Source organism: Nomascus leucogenys, chromosome 3, assembly GCF_006542625.1.
Source record: "Nomascus leucogenys isolate Asia chromosome 3, Asia_NLE_v1, whole genome shotgun sequence".
In the NCBI taxonomy this organism is placed as follows: Eukaryota; Metazoa; Chordata; class Mammalia; order Primates; family Hylobatidae; genus Nomascus; species Nomascus leucogenys.
In genome coordinates, this window is record NC_044383.1 from 138,290,043 (window position 1) to 138,305,331 (window position 15,289).

At 40.2% G+C, this 15,289-nt stretch overlaps 1 protein-coding gene across 3 annotated transcripts in view; it reads right to left on the minus strand.

Annotated features, from left to right (window-relative positions):
- The window catches only part of SYNE1 (spectrin repeat containing nuclear envelope protein 1), a 526,037-nt gene that overhangs the window by 204,003 nt on the left and 306,745 nt on the right, over nucleotides 1-15,289 (minus strand). For all 3 annotated transcript variants that reach the window (XM_030809854.1, XM_030809853.1, XM_030809855.1), the window contains 9 exons: nucleotides 12,517-14,677; nucleotides 9,083-9,420; nucleotides 8,742-8,886; nucleotides 7,858-8,076; nucleotides 6,237-6,496; nucleotides 4,471-4,636; nucleotides 3,993-4,145; nucleotides 1,629-1,781; nucleotides 847-1,029 (listed from right to left, as the gene is read on the minus strand). In XM_030809854.1, coding sequence (XP_030665714.1) covers nucleotides 847-1,029; nucleotides 1,629-1,781; nucleotides 3,993-4,145; nucleotides 4,471-4,636; nucleotides 6,237-6,496; nucleotides 7,858-8,076; nucleotides 8,742-8,886; nucleotides 9,083-9,420; nucleotides 12,517-14,677 — 3,778 coding nt within the window. The remainder of the gene's footprint in view (nucleotides 1-846; nucleotides 1,030-1,628; nucleotides 1,782-3,992; nucleotides 4,146-4,470; nucleotides 4,637-6,236; nucleotides 6,497-7,857; nucleotides 8,077-8,741; nucleotides 8,887-9,082; nucleotides 9,421-12,516; nucleotides 14,678-15,289) is intronic.

Here is a 15,289-nt window from a genome sequence, read left to right on the forward strand (position 1 = left end):
CTTTCTCTCTTTTTTTTTTTTTTGCCAAGGTCTTACTGTCACCCAGGCTGGAGTGCAGTAGCAGGATCATGGTTAATTGCAGCCTCAATCTTATGGACTCAGCCTCCCACCTCAGCCTCCCACGTAGCTGGGACCACGGGCACATGCCACAATGTCCTGCTAAATTTTTGAATCTTTTGTAGGTTTCACCATGTTGCTCAGGCTGGTCTCAAACTCCTAGGCTCAAGTGAGCCTTCTGCCTCAGCCTCCCAAAGTACTGGGATTATAGGTATGAGCCACCATGCCAGGCCTTCCTCTATCCCTTCCTTCACCCTCCCCTGGGTAAGGAGGTGGCAAGTGGGGATTATAGCAGGCAAAGTTTCAAACTATAATTAATGGGTTACCAATTCCTGGTTTTAACTTGTCCCTGATGATATTAATCAATTTCAAAAGTCTAGTCTATATGCAACAATTATTACAGACGTGTAATCTGAACCTATTAAGTCAACGTAAGCTGATATATATGTAGCTTACTTAAAAGTACTTGAATTCACCCCAAACTGACTTCATAAAACATGTTAATGGGCGAATATTCATTTTACAAAACACTTCTCCATTTCACAAAATATTCACTCCAAAGTCCATTTGTAGGACCCCCTTTGTCAGTGACTTTATCATATGGCTGGATATAAAATAAGTGCTGGTTTACACCTAAGTCTTAGGAACACAAGTGTAGCATGAAATAAGCTACACCTAAACTACTCTCTCATTGTCCATTTTATCTTTTTATTTATGTTTATTTATTTTCAAAAGAGAAAAGCAGAACATGGAAGTTTCTGCCTTAGATTTCTGGCCCAGAACACATACCTGATTGAGCTTGGAGAGCCGATTCTCAGCTTGTCTAATGGTCTGCTGGTGAAGTTCAGTCAGTTTTCCTATCTTCTTGGCCAGTGGCTTACCCAGTTGGCCATTCTGTTCGGAGAATTTCTGTACTGCTGCATCTAGTTCCATTAACTTTGAATTACAGCCATCTAATTCCTCTCCCAGCACCTTGATAGTCATAAAAATGAAAGAACATTAGAGTACAGAAAATAAATTTCTCCAGGTTTTCCGAGATCAGACTGATTTTTGTCAAAGCCAAATATTATAATGAATAATTCTACTATAGTTCTACTATGATCAGGTCATTTTTGTTTCTTCGGTTGGAAAGGCAGAGCAGGATATGTTGTAATCCTGGTGTTTATTTCCTATGAGGCCGAGTGAGAAGGCTAACATTTTCCTTCTGCCCCACCCAAAAAGGATTAGAGTCCCTGAACTCATCAACAGAGGAAGAACACAGATTTAGCTACCAAGGACACAATTCAGTTTGGAATTTATATACTTGTATTCCTAAATCATCACTTAGTCCTTTGACACTCTTCTTTCTTACACACTCATGCAGGTATATTTATTAATACTGTTCAATTATAATGATCAATTATGTAAGAGGATCTGTGTTGCTTCAGTTATAAAATTTATTTACCGCCTGCTGTTACTATTTGGTTTTAAAAAAGGTTCCTAAAAGGTTTTTATGCTATATCCCCAAGTAAAACTGACTCCAAAAACTATTTAATTCATTCAGTAGCACCCTTTAAAATTCTGCTTCTTACCTTTTGGTCAGTTTTAGCTTGAACTAAATTATCTGTCTTCGCTTTCAGCTTAGTTAGAATAGTTGTGAGGTCTTTAGCTATCTTCTGAATTTGCCGGCTGAGTTCCTGGCTCGTGGCCTTGCTCTGCTCAACTTCTTTTATTTTGTCTTGGATCTAAAAAATCAGTAAGAACAGCAAAACCAGCCATGGTTAAAAGTGGATAATAGATACTAAAAATCTCAAATGATGTTGACAAGACACATTTTAACTGCTTTGGCACTGATACACTTGGTCACACCAGCGATGTGCAGTTAGTTACAAGCTCTCCTGGCTTTCCCTGACTTCACTATCTTTAAGTATTTATTGCACTCCTTGTGTTCCAGCAAAGATACAAGCAATGTGTGTAGAGAAATTCACTTATTAAATATTTACAGAATATTCATGATAGATGGTTGTGTAGACAGCTGAGTTTGAATCCTATCTTCTCCATTAACTAATGTAATGACCTTGAGCACACAAACTCCTCTAAGCCTTTTTCTTCATAAGATGGAAAATCCTCCCGAACAGTTGGAGGCACACTGATTTGTTTCCAAGCACCTTTTAATAAATGACTCCTAATGATCTGTTAACTCTTTTTGTAACTTTCCAACCACAACTCTATAGTATGCCAACAAAGCATTAGGCACATCCAATGGAAAGGAAGGTGAAAAAAGAGTTAGCGTTTACAAATTTCCAATGACTTTGGTTTGATTTGATAACAAACATTCACACTGTTGCTTAGAATAAAATGCTGAAGAAAAGATGTTAAAGAGAAGAAACGTTTCTTTATATAGTTAAAGGTCTTTAAAAAAACCTCTTTAGTAGGGAGAAAACACACCATTAAAAGAGTGTTGATGGTGTGTTTTGGCCTTCATTATTTTGAGTGTCAAAGTAAATGAAATACACATGAATAAGTCTATGATAGGAAAATTAATCCAGAGAAAAGCTTAAATTTTAACTAAAGAAAAAAAAAGCAAACCATGGCTGTGCACAGAGGCGTACACCTGTAATCCCAGCACTTTGGGAGGCTGAGGCAGGCAGCTCACTTGAGGCCAGGAGTTTGAGACCAGGCTGGCCAACATGGTAAAACCTTGTCTCTTTTTACTAAAAATACAAAAAATTAGCTGGGTGTGGTGGTGCATGCCTGGAATCCCAGCTACTTGGGAGGCTGAGGCACGAGAACTGCTTGAACCCAGGAGGAGGAAGTGGCAGTAAGCTGAGATTGTTTCACTGCACTCTAGCCTGGGGGACAGAGCGAGACTCTGTCTCAAAAATATAAAAAGACCATGAACTTGCCAAGTCATCCTTCCCAATAGATCTTCCAATGTCTAAGAAGAAAAGCCAAATATATCAATTAAATACTTAAAATAGTAAATAGCATATATTAGTAGTTTAGGTCAAAGTCATGATGCAGTAGGATTGAATTTTGATGAGATTTTTAAAACACTTCGCATCATACATTGAAGATGCCGAAAGTAGAGCACAACTGTATGAATTTTACAGTTCGTACAATGGGATATTACTTTCTATTTCATGTAGCAGTTTAGAATTGTAGTATGTCTTCTCTTTGTCTCATATAGAATGGTTTCATTAAACTTTAATAGCTTTAGCATTAAGCCACCGAGAGTCTGAAAAATCTGTTATATTTCCATACAGATGTTATTTGAGCCTATTTTCACTACATGAAATTGTGCTCTTCATGAGACCAGAGACAGAAATCTCGCTCTGGTCTCAACACCAAAAAGGACTATGCATTTCTTCTTAAAGAAACAAAAATATTTGTTTTGTAGAGTTATAGACAAGATTGTTTCTTTTTACTCCTTTCCTTGGGTGTTTAGAAGCTAGGGTTAAAATAATGGCTCTTCTCTAGCAACCTTAGGAGACCCACCTGCATGCATTTTAGGAAATAACTTCCTCCCTGCATTGATCTTATTTTTCTTACTTTGATTTTTCCCTTTCCTCCAACATCTTCACCTACTTAACTGACATTTTGTTGCACTGCTGAAATAAAATAACAGCTGGAAGAGTCCCTGGCACACTCTGGGCATTCACTAAATATTTGTCGAACACATGAAATACATCTTACTTTTTGTTTCTTTAAGTCATTTTTTTAAAGGTGAGGGGAAGCAGAAAAATTATCTTTAATTGGATGGCATTATTGGTCATATCTATGACCATCTTGCCTATGAAAAAGACCTCTAATTTAATATTATTGTTTTATAGCCATCTATTTTTTTTTAACTCTGTCTCCAAGAAGACATGATTGTGAAAATCAAGAACTCTCACACAAGAGGACTGACTCTATAAACAAAATGGAAAGACGCTCTTTCTTGATCATAGGTTTACCTGATCACGGATCTTTAGATCCAACGCCACTTCAGCCAACTGAAGGGAGAGTTCAGAAGGTAATATGGTATAAAGACCCAAGTACTTATCCTTCTGTTCTTCTGCCATTTTTTCAATGTTCTGTCGGTGATTTGTGGCTTCTGTTAGGAGAATCTGAAGAAAAGATCAAAATAAGAAATTTCTGGGAACCTTCTAAGGGGACTGTTATAGACAAGGCTGTATATTTTTCATCAACATATAATTAAGTGTGGAATTAGAGAAATAAAATAATACAACACTCTTGTCTCTGAATGTAAAGTATGTTCACTTTAAAAAACAAAGGAAAATCCCATGAAGTAATACTAAATATCTTTTATATAACACACTTCTGAAATTTTTTAATTCAATATTCAATAAATATAAACAAGTATGTCCAATTAAAATCAGGGCAATTGTTTTTTAAATGATGAGTAAAGGGAATGAGGAGATTTTTTTGTACCTGAAGTTCTTCAAGTTGAGCGTCTATTTCTATTGTTGGATTCCCTAAATATTCTTTTGTTTCCTGAACCCAACATTTCACAGAATTGATCTGAGTCTCCACCATTTCTCGGTCCTTCAGCTCTTGCTTCACCAACTTTCCATTAGTCTTCACTTTCTCCTGCATGCTTCAGAAACATTACAGGGACAAAACAGAAGTGATGTGAAGTGAAAGGAACCCCCTAATACTTGACAACATTTTATCCTATACATACATAGAAATGGGAAACCTCATATCTTTTTTGAAAGTAAAGACACTTCCTCAACACTGTCAAATAACACTTCAGTTCATGTATAAATGTCATATAAAGTGAGTAATTTATCCTTGAAAAATGGACAGTTGACTGTCTCACATGCCACTAAATTGCAATTAATTTCCTATCTAAGGTAGCCTGGAGATTATTTCATTATTTACTTCCTCTTTGTAAATCTCCTAAGATGGTACCTTTAAAAGTAATGTATAATTGGAATATATATGGCTATCTATTAGAAAGTAGTCTTTAAAGAAAAAAATCAAGCTTTGGAAAGGTCATAATTAATCATGTTAATAATGTCCAAATTTCAAGTCTTTATTTGAGTTAGTGTAAATTTGGTAAGATTTTAAAAAGTGTTAGGTTATCCTGACATCACCTATAAGGGAAAGAGGTGAAATGCAAGGACATGAATGAGGTAATATTTGTAAATGTAGAAATTAAATTATCAATGAATATTTTTTCTCTGGCCCAAGAAGTGAATCAGGGCTGGTTATATATCAAGCTTAACTTGCTCTTTCTACTAAATTAACTGCTACTCAATGGCTATTATTTACCTGGACTGTGGTGTCATCTTTGCTCCTGTATCCCTGTCACCCCAAATAGCCAATGAGTTCTCAAGCTTTATCAAATCTAAGTTCTCAATAGCTCTCAATTGTTTCCCTCTCATGCTTTATTTCTCTTGAATCACCCTTCCTCTCCCCGCATCACCGAAGGAGCTCCTTGAAAGTGACATGTTTATTCCTTTCTTACATGTAATTTCTCTGTTTGCAAAACTCAATGCCTAGCTCCAGCCTGCTCAGGCTTCTGCTTCAATTCTCCTTCTTTGACTACTCTCCTTGGCTGCTTGTCTCTGCTTCAGATTCCCTCAGCTCCCTTTTCACTCTTGACTGAAAGGCTGCCTTAGCTGCCTATCCTTGCTGCTTGACTGTAAATGGCATGAAGGTAGACACTGAGCCTGTATGGTTCATCATCGTATCTCTAAGCACTATCAGATATGTATTTGTCAGACAAATGATTGAAGAGTTAAGGAAACCGAAAAGCAAGGGTGATGGGAACAGATCCCCACATTTGCAAGGTGGTGTGAAGGAGCACCTTCATACTCAAGTACTACTTATCCCTTTGGGTCAAGGCCAAGTTTAATAACAGAATGAAACTAGGGGCTGGGCGCTGTGGCTCACGCTTGTAATCCCAGCACTTTGGGAGGCCGAGGCGGGTGGATCACGAGGTCAGGAGATCAAGACCACGGTGAAACGCCGCCTCTACTAAAAATAAAAAAAATTAGCCGGGCGTGGTGGCGGGCGCCTGTAGTCCCAGCTACTCACAGAGGCTGAGGCAGGAGAATGGCGTGAACCCGGGAGGCAGAGCTTGCAGTGAGCCGAGATCTTGCCACTGCACTCCAGCCTGGGCGACAGAGCGAGACTCCGTCTCAAAAACAAACAAACAAACAAAAGAATGAAAGTAGGTGCTTAATTACTTCAGGCACCGATCTTGCATGGCGGTGATTTCCTGCATTAGCGGCGGCTCTCCCCCAGGGGTTGGGGCGGCTCCATCCTGGAGCATGCTCAGAGCTTGCTGCCGCAGCATGCCCAAGGCCGACTGTTGCTGCTCCAGCTCCAGAACGAACGTGTCGTGGTATTCAAGAAGAGTTAAGAGTTCTGCTTTCGACGCTTTCTCTGCTGAACTTCCAGGTAACTTATCTTGCAGCTGATCAATCATTTCAGTGGCCTTTTTAACCTGATGACAAATGTACATACTATGAAGTTCGATAATAAATAAACTGAAAAAAATAGGGTAACTCCCATAAAAGGCACACACTAGTGTACGAAGCCAATTAAAGATGATGGTATAAATTCCACATTTTAGGAAACTGGAACCTGAGCAACCTTCTTAACATGAACGGAGATATCACCTCTATACCTCTGGGTTTAAAGCTTTAATCTCAAAATAATATTAGGACAATCAGAGACTATACTTAATACAGAAAAAGCTTTTTTTAAAAAAAAAACAACTAAGCGAACAAAATACTCTTTCCAATATCTAAGTTAACATAAATGAGTGCCTTTAACTCATAAAGGAAGATAATAGCTTAAAACATTAAACCTTTAAAAGATGGAAAAAGCGGCCAGGCATGTGGTGGCTCGCGCCTGTAATCCCAGCACTTTTGGAGGCCGAGACAGGCATATCACCTGAGGTAAGGAGTTTGAGACCAGCCTGACAAACATGGAGAAACCCCGTCTCTACTGAAAATACAAAAAGTAACCGGGTGTGGTGGTGGGTGCCTGTAATCCCAGCTACTCATGAGGGTGACGCAGGAGAATTGCTTGAACTCAGGCAGCGGGGGTTGCAGTGAGCTGAGAACACACCACTGCACTCCAGCCTGGGCGACAGAGCAAGACTCCAAAAAGGAAAACGTTGAATATACAATTGGGGTAATGAGTTAAATTTCTGCTCATTTTCAGGTTTCATGGTAAAGAAAAAGTATCTTGTTCTTTTTCAAGGCCAGTAAAGAAAGCAAATGGGCCAGGCGCGGTGGCTCATGCCTGTAATCCCAGCACTTTAGGGGGCGAAGGTGGGCGGATCATGAGGTCAGGAGATTGAGATCATCCTGGCTAACACGGTGAAACCTTGTCTCTAGTAAAAATACAAAAAATTAGCCGGGTGTGGTGGCGGGCGCCTGTAGTCCCAGCTACTTGGGAGGCTGAGGCAGGAGAATGGCGTGAACCCAGGAGGCAGGGCTTGCAGTGAGCCGAGGTCACACCACTGCACTCCAGCCTGGGTGACAGGGCAAGACTCCATCTCAAAAAAAAAAAAAAAAAAAAAGAAAGCAAATGGGGTAAAATGGGCTTGTTCTCCTTTCAAAATTTAATTGCTTGGTTTTTCTCATTGAAATAATTTGACCATGACTTGGGACTAAACTGCACATTGCATTTTGTACTTTGTTTCATAACTTAGTTTTTATGTCATTGAAACAGAGATTTTAAAAAGCCTTTATTACTTTCATAAGGCTGACTTCAAAAAGGGGCAAAATACTGTGTTTCAAAATACATTATAATTAGTGAGGAAAGAAAGGTGAGCCCATGGACAGTGGAAACTACCTTGTTGTTAAAGCCCATCCACTCATCCACTGCATCTTCCAGGATCTTCTCCTGGTCCTGGGCCACAGCTCGAAGGCGTGTCCAGCGCTGCCAGACAGTGGTCATTGACCTGCTCAGGGTGGCTTTGCTGGCGTCATTTCCGGTTTTCTCCAGTTGTGAAGCTTTTTCCTCAAGGGCCACAATCTTCTCATGGAAAGAGTTAACCACTGACACTAAAGCCTAGGGTTGGGGGTGGAGGACGGAAGAGAGGAGACAAGGGAGAGATTAATTTAATTTTTTAAAGTTCTATGGATCTTGGTAAAGCCCAAAATTACCTGCAAAGGGAAATGTTTCTACAAACATTTATTCTCCTCTAGGTACTCTTTTATGTTTATTTTTTAACCAGTGTTAGTCTTAAAGCTTTTTAAAGAGGTAAGGTGAATATTATTTATTTATTAAAAACAAAAGTGTATTTTGCTACTTGAGATGACATTTTTTCATTTTTAAAAAGCAGCACAAATGTAAGTGAACCAAATGCAATATTTTAGTATGTTACATTTTTTCCTTATATTGCTCTGATAAAGGGAGACTCAGTCATTAATTTTTTAGTTTTATTTAATCTGTTACCAACAAAAAGTATTTACTGACATTTATTAAGTGCCACATCTTATCAGAAGCAAATTGCTCTGAACATCTTTTTAAAAAAATCTTAGCTATGCATTTCCAGTGGGAATCCTAGGAGGTAACAGCATTTAATAAACTTAAAACTTGTATAAAATGTGGTTAAATGCATCCTTATTGTATTGAAAAAGTCCAGGTAGAAATGAAGATTTATTGATCATGTTGCAAAGGCCCATTACAATTATAGAAAAAGGATTTTTTTTTAAATAGCCCAAAACTCTGACCTTGTGTTCTGACAATTTTTCTTCCGCTTCATGACTAGAAGAAGTCTTCAACAAAGAAAACTCAGACAATTTCTTTTCTGTATCATTCATCAATTCAATAACCTCTTCCCTTGCTTTCTGGTAATCGTGCCATTGAGCTGTGCATCTTGAAAGAGTCCAATAGAAACTGATAAGTAGCACGAAATCACGTATTTCTACACGAAGCTCTGGTGTCAGTATGTCTAATGATACTTAAGAGGGAAAAATGAATTTACGTGCTAATGTATATCATTCATGTATTACTACTTTCAGTATGGAAATTCATTTCACTGAAATATAAAACACAAAACATCCCGAAATACCTCTGCAAGAGATCCACTTGGGCACCAGAGTCCTGGCTCATCCTCTGGCTTCTGAGTTCCAGAGAAGCCATTTTCTGTTCTAGATCTTCTTTGCCGGTTGGCTTGATGAGTGGGTCCAGGGTGGCTACCAGGCCGTGGAGCTCCTCCAGGTTACTGTGGAACTGATCCTCTGTACTGAAAAATTCCATGTGGCTTTTGAGATTTTCCTCTGCACTCTCCACGTCTAGGCCATTGCCTGCCAGCTGTAACATTTCCTGGGCGTCCTCAAGCCAGTCATTGGCTGCTTGAAATACCTGATAATACCTTTGGCACTGGCTATATATTTCAGTCAAGGTAGCCTGAAAAACAGCAATTGCAAACATAATCAACTCTCCTTTGCAACATGTTTGCAGGAAAGAGTTTCATTCATTCATTTGTTTTCCAGTCCTCTGTCTCATGGGTGTATGTGTGTAAGTGCATTGATAAGTTAGTGGAATATTTTTGTGGTGCCATCCATCGTTATCCTTGACTTTTCCTCCTGCTATTCTTGTTATAATTTTATTACTGCCATTAAATTAAATAATAAGGACAGAAATGGGTTAGATATTTATGTCAGTATCTTGACTAGTTCTGAAACTTCCCTCTCTAAGAAATAATATGATGCTTAGTAATATGTGGCAGACTGAATGTTTACCAAAGTGCAGTAATGTCTCCGTTGGTTAGAAGTATAACAACACGGCCAGGCGTGCTGGTTCATGACTGTAATCTCAGCACTTTGGGAGGCTGAGGGAGGCAGATGACTTGAGGCCAGGAGTTCAAAACCAGCCTGGCTAACATGGTGAAACCCTGTCTCTACTAAAAATACGAAAATTAGCTGAGTGTGGTGGCACATGCCTGTAATCCCAGCTACTTGGGAGGTTGAGGCACAAGAATTGCTTGAATCTGAGAGGCAGAGGTTGCAGTGAGCTGAGATCATTTCACTGCACTCCAGACTCTGTCTCTCAACAAACAAACAAACAAACAAACATGGAAAGGAAAAGAAAAGAAAAAAAAAGAAATACAGCAACATCAAACTTCCAAACTGGCATTTACCAGACCACAGAGCCACAGAGTAATTTCTGGAAGCAAAATAGTAACCGGTGAGTCTTGTATAGAGACTAAAATAGAAAAGTTGAAAAGTTTAAGTCTGGAAGGCTGGTCCATTCAATTCCAGAAGGAAAAGAAACACTCTAACCAGCCATCAATGACTAGACAAGATAAGCCGCGACTGTGCAAGCAAAGATGCATAGAAAAGGTAGAGAAAGTACCCATAAGATAAGCACCAATTAAGGAAAGAACAGGGACAGCAAAGCACAGAATCAGCGGAGGGAATAAGAAATGCCCCAGGAACCATGACCTTTAGTTATTTGGACCAAGATAGTCAATAAGACAAGATGGCACAAGCAGAGACATCTTAGTAGATTTAAGATTTTAGTTCAAAACTCACCAAAAGAAGTAAGCTTACCTGACAAATGTTTTTCAAGAATGAAAATTTCTGGTAACTTCTGTTCCTACTGTACATTCTAGATTCTATATCTCTATTTATACTAATAGCTCTAGAAAAATAGTTTAAAATTTTTATAAACAATAGCCTTGAATCAACATGAAAAGGTTAAAGTGTACTAAATAGTTTTTACTTTAAAAAGTCAGAATTTTAAGAAGTTTATTATGATTTTATCCAATATTAAAATTTTTACTATTTAAAGTGTTAACCTTACTTAACCTCTGCAGAAAATATAGTTAAATGACAGCTAAGATTCATCTGAGGTTACTTCGTGTCAGACCCAATGCTAAGAAGATAAACCTAATAAAAGAATCATTAATATCTCTCTTCTACAAAGAGGGACAGAGCCTTATAGGATGTCATTTGCCTGAGATCAAATAGCTGCTATTAAAACTCAGATGTGCCCTCCTCCCAGGCTGTAGCTGCTGTATTATCCTGATGAAAACTATCCTTTACCTAAAGGGTTGGCTGACATCTCCTAGAATCACAGAGACTAAAGACAGACATGGAGAAAATGGGCCAAGAAATTAAAGGAAGTAATCCTCTAGGCACTATTTTTCTCTTCTTATTTTATTTATTTATTTATTTATTTATTTATTTATTTATTTATTTATTTAGACAGAGTTTCACTCTTGTTGCCTAGGCTGGAGTGCAATGGCATGATCTCGGCTCACTGCAACCTCTGCCTCCTGGGTTTAAGCGATTCTCCTGCCTCAGCCTCCCAAGTAGCTAGGATTACAGGCATGCATCACCAAATCCAGCTAATTTTTTTTTTTTTTGTATTTAGTAGAGACAGGGTTTCACCACGTTGGTCAGGCTGGTCTCAAACTCCCAACCTCAGGTGATCCACCCGCCTCAGCCTCCCAAAGTGCTGGGATTAAAGGCGTGAGCCACTGCGCCCGGCCCTCTTCTTATTTTTGAACGCACAGAACTTGCAAGCCCCAGAGCAAGCCGCAATTAGGCCAATCTGGGAAGTTTTGTGCGTGCCCCCATTTCTTTTTGTTATCCCCAAGTCAAGTAATTACAAGTATTCTAGTCTTTCTTCTGCTGTGCTACAGGGAAGCAGGAGGACAGCCCTCATCCCCACAGAAGGGGTGAAGAGATGGGGCAACTAATGGGATACCCCACAAAAATGTGGCTTATTAGCAAGGTCAGGGCTGCATTGTCTGCTTCTCTCCATTTAGACCCTTCATCTAGCACTGATTTTAGAAATACCAGCCTTCACATTGTTTACAAAGGGCATCATAATTATTCATTGTTAATCAGTTGTACTATCCATGTACTAATATATAATATTAATTATGTTACTAATACCATTTATCATCTCTTTTAAGGTGAGAAATCACTGAGGCATCACTGTTATAAGCAAAGTGAAGTCAAGATGGAAACCACACAAAATGAATATCATGCACATAAACAATTAAAATCACCTGGCCAGGCACAGTGGCTCCCGCCTATAATCCCAGCACTTTGGGAGGCCAAGGCGGGCAGATCACTTGACGTCAGGAGTTTGAGACCAGCCTGACCAACATAATGAAACCCTGTCTCTACTAAAAATACAAAAATTAGCTGTGTGTGGTGGTGGGCACCTGTAATCCCAGCTACTCGGGAGGCTGAGGCACAAGAATCACTTGAACCCAGGAGGCGGATGTTGCAGTAAGCCGAGATTGCACCTGCACTCCAGCCTTGGCAACAGAGCGAGATTTCATCTAAAAAAAACCCAAAAAAACCAAAACCAAACAAAACAAAAAACAATTAAAATGACCATTTAAGTCACTGCTGAAGATGCTTCTGTGTAGTACTTAGAAAGAAATATTTAAAGAAGCAATTACAACCAAGCAAACGAATTGCTTGTACCCGCTTACAAATAAGCAGAGTGGAAAATAGAGAAGTGAAGTCCTATTATACCCACCTGTCTGGTGCGTAAGGCTTCCTGAATGTCTCCATCCAGCTCTGAGAGCTCAGCGAGGCTGTGTTCTAAATCCGCAGAAATCAGCTCCTTGGCCTTTGTGAACTTCTCCTTTTCCTTGTGACTCAGCGCATTCATGATTCTCAAGCTGGACTGGACCTCTTCCTGATGAATTTGGATTTTTCTGATTTCCTCTTGGATGTCCTGCAGGTTGAGGTCTAAGTACACCGGCCCACTGAGTTCTGCCTTCACTCTCCTCAGCCAGTCCAGGGAGCGACTCATCTCAGTCTGGAAGTCTATACTCTGCACCATTCGGCTCTCACATTCTGTCACCGTCTCACCAATGGCAGAAGTCAACAGTTTTAACTCCTCTTGCCAGGACTGGATCTGATGCCTGGCTTTCTCATAAGCCAAGGGGTCAAGGTGTGGGGCAAGATCTTCAAGATGTATGGTTACTCGTTTCAGGAGACTCCCTGAGTCCTGGAGACTTCCTGCCAGGGAGTGATACATTTTGAGCTTCTCCTCTGCAGGCAGCGTTTCCTCATTCACCTTGGACTGCTCCTCTTTCACAGACTTCAGTTGTCTCTCCAGCTGTTGGCACATCTTCTCGTGTTCTTGGTAAGCACTGGTGGTGTCTTCTAATAAGCTAACCCTCTGTTCTGTTTGTCGCTTCAGCCTGTGATATAAGGTGACAAGGTGCAGCATCTTGTCTGGCTGCCAAGGCTGACCTGTGCTGCGAAAACCTTCTTTTTTCTGGTTCAGTTCGTCCACCGCCTCCCCAAGGCCTGCCACCTCGTCCAGAATGGCTCTGCAATCATCTTGCAGAGAAAGAGCCTCCTCAACGGCCAGGTCGGTGGGAACTTTGCTCATCCTCAAGAATTGGGCTTCAAGTTCACTCAGAGACTGGGTTGTCAACTCAATCAAGGAAGCATATTCCTTCCGAGCAAGAATTGCTTCCTGGACTTTATAGAACTTGTCTTTAGCCAAGGCAACAATTACATTAAATTGTTGGGGCAAAGCATTTAGCTTTTCACTGAGGTAGGAATGATCGACTTCATTCAGCGATGGTAATATGGTCTGCCCAGTTCTCTGCAGCGTAAGTAGAAGATTTTCATATTCTGGAGATTGTTCAAGAATGTGTTGGTATTTAGCCAGTTGTGTATGAAGCTCAGTACTCTCATTCATTAGGTTGATTTCAGGAAATGTAACAATATCTGCTTGTTTTAGCCAGTGGCAAGCTTTATCAAAATCTTCCTTAAAATGCTTCCTAGAAACCAAATTCTTCTCTAGTTCTTGTAACCGGTGACTGCACTTTTGTAAAACACTGTCATAGACACTCTGCAATTCCTGAAGCTTCCCCAGCACTTCACTCTTTTCCTGCTCTGTGACTTCTTTCATCAGTTCGCGACCCTGGGCCCAAAGTCCAGTGACTTCGTTTTGGTAAGTCTTGAGGCTGGCTTGTGCACTCTTACATGTTTTGACTTGTTTGCTCACATCATCTGGTAACAGACAGATGTGTTCACGGAACATTATCTTTCGCTCATGTTGCTGAATTTGGCTGGTGGCCTGGAACACTGCCATGAGAAACTGGGTTTTCTCGGACAAGGCTTTGTTTAAGTACTTTCTTCGCTGGCCCACTAAGTCACTGAGACAATTCACGTGGCTTTGTGCATCAGAGAGGGCCTTCTGGATGACCTGTCGCTCATTGAGACCAAGATCTGCCATGACCCTGTCTGCGTCCTTTATGAGCGATTTCAGGAGCATCTGCTTGGCCTCCAGTTCACTGCAGATGGCCAAGTGATCCATGAGAAGATTCTGAGCCATATCTGGAGGAGGGCTCTGCTTAACGGCCTCGGCGATGTTGGGTTGTTGCTCTTCTGCCCACTCCATTAGCTCCTGAAATCTGGACTGCACTACATTTAACTCCTCCAAGTTGGTGACTGACACTTGGATTTTCCTTTTAATGAGGTCCTCAAGCTGAAACCAACGTTGCTCTAAATGACTCGTCTGTTCTTTGACTAACTCCTTGTCATCTAAATTCAGATGCTCTATCATCTTCTGCTTTTGATCTTTCAGATCTTCAATAGCATACTTTCTCTCCTGCAATGCCAATGCTAACTTTTTCAAAGCTTCCAGGTGGACAGCTGTACTCTCTGCATCAGATCTGAAAATACATGGAAAGGTATAAGAGCCAATTAGCTGTAGTCAATATCGATGTTTGTTCATACTATGCTAAATTACACTTCACCATTTTCTTTTTGGAGACTGAGTTTTGCTCTTGTTTCCCAGGCTGGAGTGCAATGAATGCTGTGATCTCGGCTCACGGCAACCTCCGCCTCCCAGGTTCAAGTGATTCTCCTGCCTCAGCCTCCCAAGTAGCTGAGATTACAGGCATGTGCCACCATGCTCGGCTAATTTTGTATTTTTAGTAGAGACAGGGTTTCACCATGTTGGTCAGGCTGGTCTCTAACTCCTGACCTCAGGTGATCCACTTGCCTCAGCCTCCCAAAGTGCTAGGATTACAGGCATGAGCCACTACTCCTGGCTGACACTTCACCATTTTCTTTAAGTGGATCTTCTGACCTTAGAATAATTGAGAGTAGTTCAATTCATGGTTTGTTGACAGAAGTGCTATAATTATGGAATACAAGTCTCATCAGAAGTCAATAGTAGAAGTTGAATCAAATCAAGTTGCCTACTTCTTTCTGGCTAATGCCTTCCAATCAAATCAGAATATGCTTTTATCTTCCACTGGCTTTTATAAACTGAGCAGAAT